Source organism: Octopus sinensis, linkage group LG8 (genome assembly GCF_006345805.1).
Source record: "Octopus sinensis linkage group LG8, ASM634580v1, whole genome shotgun sequence".
NCBI classification, from domain to species: domain Eukaryota; kingdom Metazoa; phylum Mollusca; class Cephalopoda; order Octopoda; family Octopodidae; genus Octopus; species Octopus sinensis.
Genome location: NC_043004.1, coordinates 102,409,738 through 102,417,237, shown reverse-complemented (window position 1 = coordinate 102,417,237; position 7,500 = coordinate 102,409,738). Strand labels below are relative to the sequence as shown.

Below are 7,500 nucleotides of genomic sequence, written 5' to 3'. Positions count from 1 at the left end.
GCATTGCTTGACAACCGATGCTGGTGTGTTTACGTCCCCGTCACCTAGCGGTTCGGCAAAAGAAACCGATAGAATAAGTACTGGGCTTACAAAGAATAAGTCCCGGGGTCGATTTGCTCGACTAAAGGCGGTGCTCCAGCATGGCCGCAGTCAAATGACTGAAACAGGTAAAAGAGAAAGAGAATGATCTGACCCGGGGCAATGAAATCGCCTCTACCTGTTTTTCGACCTAGTCGAATTGGGATCGAAATCTCCAGCAGATCATACATGCCCTAGTGTTTTAAAAAGGAAAGACAAGTCGGTTTAATTTGTTTTAGATATATAATGAATTCTGATTTAGGCACAACGTCAGCAATTGGAAGGTGCTAGTGGTGGCGGTTAATCGAGACTATCGACCTCAGTACCCGACTGGTATCACATTTGTTTTTTTTTTTTTTGTTTGTTTTATTTCGAGCCCGAAAGAAAGAAATGTAAAGATGGCCTCGACGGGATCTGAACTCAGAATGTGAAGAGCCTGAAGAAATACCTTGAAGAATTTTGTACGATGCTCTGACGATTCTGCTAATTCGCCGCTCCCTTTCTAGATATAATGAAAAGATAGGATGATATGAGATGAACTGAAACAACAACAACGATGACGACGACGGTGGCGGCGGCGACGACGACGACGACAACAACAACAACAACAACAACAACAATAGCTACAACAACAAGAATGACAACAGCTCATAGCTATCATCTTATTTGCTGGCCAGAAGAAACGGGATATTTTCTCTAATCATCTAAAGCCCTTCTATATTAGGAGACGTGTTTTGCTATTACTTTGGCCATTTACAAGGTTTCCTAGTCAGTAGAGGCGAGGAAAGAATCCACGGCTAATGGATTATTCTTAGAGTAGAAATCTAGATCGAATTTATAAAATAGACTGGTCTCTCCTGACGCACTCAATTTCCAGAGGGTGATGTCGATCTGGGCGACGTGTTCGGTGTACCATATCACGACTATGCATGTGCAGCATTAGTACAATGTCGTAGCTTGGAGTGATTGGAGTGCTTGGGATGTGCGCAGTGCACAGGGCGGTCACTTTATATGTGTGTTTAATGTAAGAAATAGGTATGTTATGTTCAAGGAAAGAGGCAGGAAATTTGGTTACTGTACAGGGTGGCCAATACCCAGGCTACGACACTGATTTGCAAAACATTAACGCACAGCTCCTGTCTGTTCAATTCAAATCACAAGTTTTGGGTCGACCTGACTTTGGGCTAAAGACACTTGCCCAAAATAATATTTGGAAGGTATTATTGCATTTTCATGACTTCCATTTTAACGCTAAAGAGGGCATACATCAGATGGAAGCGATTTGAGTGATTTTTTCTACAAATGATTCTTTTATTTTTTTGTTGTTGTTATAAGTGTTTCTTAGCCGTATCAGCCTATTGTCATTTTCCGAATTACTATTTTGGGCATGCGTAAAGTGATCCATTGAATGCCGAAAGAGTTAGAGGACAAATATATACGCCACAGGCGACAACTCTCGCAGTATTCTTTGACTTGTGTAGATATGGCCCATTCGCCGTGACCATATTCTGCCCAGACGTACCGAAGTATTACACCTGGAATAACCATGTTAAGAGGTTGAAGAGGAGAAAGCTTGGTGTAACCGTCGAAGGGCATCCACACATTAAAAAAAAAAACAGTAATGCTCTAGGTTGAGTTTATATGCTCCACCCCAAAACCTTCGAATACTACTGTCTGCGGATGCTCCTCCACAAAGTTCCTGGACCAACGTCATTCAAAGACCTTAAAATAGTAAACTCCTTGACTTGCGAAGCATTTTGACAAGCCTGCCAACTGTCAAGTCATCTCGAAGATGGCGGTCACTGGAGTTTAGCTCTTTCTGACGCAGCAACCGCATGCACAGCTTACCAACTAAAAATATTCTTCGTCATCATGTTTTACCATTGCGATTTACCGAATCCACTACAACTTTGGGAAGACCACAAAGACAGCCTATCTGATGACATTCTTCATGAAGTTCGACGGTTGCATGGGCCAAGTGTCTCCTACTCGGATGTTATATACAACGAAGCATTTCGGAATTTACAAGACATGCTTAATTCCATTGGGTGGGTGGGTCAAAAGCTTATCCGACTACGGCATTCCAACACCTTCAGCTGAACATCACGGCCTTTCAAGAGAAGTCATTCGAGAAAGAGCATACGACTTGGATGCCCTGAAAAAACAACTTGAAAGTGAACCATTATTACAAGCTGAGCAAAGGTTTGTTTGCAATGAAATAGTAGTGTCTATCTTAAAGGAGAGGGACGTCTTTTCTTCATTGATGTATCAAGAAGAACGGGGAAAACGTTTCTACTTAACCTACTCCTGGCAAAAATATGGCAGATGGAAAACATAGTGATTGCAGTTGCATCATCAGGGACAGCGGCAACTTTTGAAATTACCTTTCAATTTGACTTCAATGGATGCCCAAATGTGCAATATTTCAAAACGATCACTGACGACGGAAGTTCTGCTCCAAACTACACTTATTATCTGGGATGAATGCACGATGGCATACTGTGGTGCACTAGAAGCACTAGATAGGTCACCAAGAGCTATTAGAAGCAATACTGCCATTATGGGGGGCTTAACTGTTGTCCTTGCAGGGGACTTCCGTCAAATATGACTGGTCATACCACGGGGTACGCGAGCTAATGAGATCTATGTGTGTCTGAAGAAGTCTTCACCTCTGTGGAGGTTTGTTCGCCACCTTTCATTAAGCAAAAATATGCGAGCTCATCTCTACAACGACTCCTTAGCTGAGGAATTCTTTCATCACCTTCTACAAATTGGAAATGGCGCCTTACTGTTGAATAACAACCTGCAACAGCATGTATTGCAATGTAGACACATGGTGTCTACATTGGCTGAACTTAAAGAAAAGGCATTTCCCACATTGCAAGACAACTTCAAAAACAAAGCATGGTTCGTAGAGAGAGCTATTTTAGCATCTTGGAATGAAAGCGTTGATAAAGTAAACCATGAACTCCTCCACATTTTACTTGGAGATGCTTCAACGTTTGTCTCCATTCATACGACCATCGACGAACATGCCGCTGTGGAGTATCTATTTGAATTTCTCAACTCTCTACAACTCACAGGACTGCCACCTCATAAGTTGTTCCTAAAGAAAGGTGCACCTATCATGCTTTTGAGGAATTTGGAGCCACCACGACTATGTAATGGTACAAGATTGATTATAACTACAATAACAAATCATGTTCTAGAAGCAACCACTATAGCCGGCTACCATCGAGGAGAGATCGTATACATTCCACGCATGCCCCTTATCCACTCAAATGTGCCTTTTCAATTCAAGCGCCTCCAGTTCCCAGTGCGATTGTGCTTCGCTATGACTATCAACAAAGCCCAGAGTCGAACTTTAAAAATTGTGTGTCTCAATTTACAACTACCCTGCTTTTCTCGTGGACAACTATATATCGCATGCTATCGAGTTAACAGTGCAGATGACTTGTATCTTTATTCTACCAAAACTGGATTACGCAAAACATAATTTACCCAGAAGCATTGTCGACTTCACTTAACATATGTTGAAGTGTGCAGTCTGCCCAAGCATTACAGAGATGGTGCTTTTCACAATGAAGCAGCTTTCTTTCCAGGTATCTTACTTTCTGCAATACGGATACTTCTATGTTCTCATTCGTCATCAAATTCTTTACATCCGTAAGTCTAGGTCATTTTGGGGGCATTTTTAGGATTTCATTCTAATCTAAGCTGCTATTCTACATGTTTTTGGTGACAACAATTTCAGCATTGTTCATCACAAAAATGATCGTAAAATATGTTTATAAAAAAGAGCTGTTTGCTTCACGCTTCTAGTGTGCCGATTCTACCTATAAGAAAGAAACAAATAATACAATGTGGCTGTAGGTTAAAAACATCTGGGCAACGCCGTGATGCATTGCTTGTGTGTGTGTATGGCAAATGAAAAACAGAAGATGGAATATACGAGAATTTATCATTAATCACGACGGTTGCTTAGACACATCTAGCATCGATTCCTCATGGGCGGGACACTCAACAACTGGTTCAGGAGCATCCGGTGGTGCAGATGTATCTCGTCGGGTGATAAATACATACAACTCGTTAAAATAACTGTTCCCGTTTTGCAGAAAGAAAAGCAGAACGGTTATTTTAACGAGTTGTATTTATTTATCACCTGACGAGATACATCTGCACCACCATTTGGTCCTGAACCAGTTGTTGAGTGTCCCAACCATGGGGAATCTGTGACCGGATCTACTTGTCCGGTATAGGATTGGACACTCATCAGTGAGCATGCACTTCACGTCGACGAACCCATTCACAAAATTTTCGCTCCAACACCCATTGCAGAAGATGGAAATAGCTAAAGCAAAACATCCGTAGGAATCAAATGTTATCGACTGCATATTGTGCATAACCTTTTATTTTTTTTTTTCATATACATATATCATCATCATCAACCTCCTCCTCCTCCTCCTCCTCCTCCTCCTCCTCCTCCTCCTCCTCATCATCATCATCATCATTCTAAATGCTATGCTGCTGTAGTATGCTCTCCATTAGGCTGAATGTCTGGTAATTTTGTGACTGGGCCGTCACCGGGATCTACGCTTACACATGCACGCATGAAGGCACGCACAAGCACGCACACACACAGTATATATATATATATATATATATATATATATATATATATTATATATATATATATATATATATATATATATACGTATGTATGTATGCATGTGTATACACACACACAGACACACACACACACACACACACAACACACACACACACACACACATACACACACACACACACACACACATCTACACACAAACTCTCTCACACACACACACACATATACACATAGAAACCACTGACGAGCGAGCGCAGCTGTCGCTGCATGAGGCAGGCTGCACAGAAACTTAAGACATAAGTCTGTAATCTAATTTAATACACAAAACTATATTCAAACACGTGTATATGTAATATATATATATATAATATATATATATATATATATATATATATATATATATATATTATATATATAATATATATATATATATATATGTGTGTGTGTGTGTGTGTGTGTGTGTGTGTGTGTGTTTGTTATATACATGTATGTGTGCATTTGTGTAATGTCTATCTGTCAGTTGTTATTCATAAGGTGTATTGTATTACATGGAGTAATTAATAAATGTAAACAGATGTTTATTTGTGCTCAGAACCATTGAATTACGAAACGGGGACAAGTTTCTATAAATAACGTTCATGTTTTTTGTTTGTTTTTGTTTTTGTTTTTTTTGTTTTGTCTAAATTTCTTGCTCACCTCTACTACACCAAAACGTGCAGAAAGCTATGAAAGCTATTTTCCTTTACATGGGATCTCCATTTGTTGACTTTGAAATTATATAGGAGAGGCTGTGTGGTAAGTAGCTTGCTAACCAACCACATGGTTCCGGGTTCAGTCCCACTGCGTGGCATCTTGGGCAAGTGTCTTCTGCTATAGCCCCGGGCCGACCAATGCCTTGTGAGTGGATTTGGTAGACGGAAACTGAAAGAAGCCTGTCGTAGATATGTATGTATATATATATATGTATATGTGTGTGTGTGTTTGTGTGTCTGTGTTTGTCCCCCTAGCATTGCTTGACAACCGATGCTGGTGTGTTTACGTCCCCGTCACTTAGCGGTTCGGCAAAAGAGACCGATAGAACAAGTACTGGGCTTACAAAGAATAAGTCCCGGGGTCGATTTGCTCGACTAAAGGCGGTGCTCCAGCATGGCCGCAGTCAAAATGACTGAAACAAGTAAAAGAGTAAAAGAGTAAAAGATGTACATACATTCATACATACATACATACATACATACATACATACATACATACATACATACATACATACATACATACACACACACATGTTGTTGTGTCTAGGGAGAGTCATAATACATTGATATATAACACACTCACCGGTTCAATTTCCACTCAGTTATTTATTTATTTATTCCAGAAAGCTTTTCCGTCGCTGCATTTGCGACCGTATCAATGGATTTTGACTTGACTGCCCGCTATTGAAACAAATTCACATAAGGAATCATTTGCAAACCAGATACAAAACAGGTGGGGCTGTATGGTAAGTAGCTTGCTTACCAACCACGTGGTTCCGGGTTCAGTCCCACTGCGTGGCACCTTGGACAAGTGTCTTCTACTATAGCCTCGGGCCGACCAAAGCCTTGTGAGTGGATTTGGTAGACGGAAACTGAAAGAAGCCCGTCGTATATATGTATATATATGTATATGTATATGTATATGTGTGTGTGTCTATGTTTGTGTGCCTGTGTTTGTCCCCCCCCAGCATCACTTAACATCCGATGGTGGTGCGTTTACGTCCCCGTAACTTAGCGGTTCGGGAAAAGAGACCGATAGAGTACTAGGCTTCCAAGGAATAAGTCCTGGGGTCGATTTGCTCGACTAAAGGCGGTGCTCCAGCATGGCCGCAGTCAAATGACTGAAACAAGTAAAAGAGTATATATATATATATATACATACATATATATATATATATATATATACATATATATATATATATATATAGATATATATATATAATATATATATATATATATATATATATATATATGTATGTATATATGTATGTATATAGGTATATATGTATATATGAGTTCTTTTACAGGGCGTAAAAAACTGAAGGACCGCTGCATTAAGAGTGTGAATCTGATAGAAGAATATGTTGAATAAAATCATAATTAAGTGATCCTCTTGTATTTTCTGCTACCCAAAGACAGGAACATTTAAGCACCCTCTGGTATATGTATGCACATGCACATTCAATAATGACCCTATACACACGACAGCAAAGCATATACAATACAAATGCACACGCACTCACGCGAGTAATCACTCACATATTTTAACGGCAATCATTTACTACTGCTTTATTCAAATTTTTACACTAACGCGGTACGTCTTAAAGCATTCCGACATGTTTCATGAAGGTAAATTTGTATACAAGTGTTAGAGAAAGTCACACCCATTTGGCAGTCTGTAGAGTCATACTTTATTGGCCGGAATACGGAATAAGGTGTAAGATGCTACCAACACTAAAAGGTAAGGCAGAGTCTTCACTCAAGGTGTATATTCGTCGAATAGGCAGGCTACTCTGCGTGCTTTTAGTCGAGAATTCAAATTTGTGAACAGTGTCTTGGGATATGTATTCAATTTAAAGTTTTCCAAAATGAATCCATAAGAATATGGAATCGGTGTGTCAATAAAATTACAACTTATTCTCACTTTACTTGTTTCTTGGCCTCAAACTTCACCACCCTGTCTCGATATATCTGAAGCGCAGAGGCCAAGGACATCGCCGCCCTGCAATGACAGTCAATAATTTGACAGAATTACTCCATATT

The 7,500-nt window shown here is 39.9% G+C and overlaps 1 protein-coding gene across 1 annotated transcript; it reads left to right on the top strand.

Annotated features, from left to right (window-relative positions):
• The first annotated feature begins 2,788 nt into the window (after positions 1-2,788).
• Positions 2,789-3,574, top strand: LOC115214887. Its single transcript, XM_029783917.1, has one exon. It carries the CDS (start codon positions 2,789-2,791, stop codon positions 3,572-3,574), a length of 786 nt encoding a protein of 261 aa, XP_029639777.1.
• The last annotated feature ends 3,926 nt before the right edge of the window (positions 3,575-7,500 follow it).

What these genes read in the sequence shown, in the direction of transcription:
- LOC115214887 (XM_029783917.1), top strand. Translation starts at nt 2,789, where the DNA reads ATGCGAGCTCATCTCTACAACGACTCCTTAGCTGAGGAATTCTTTCAT.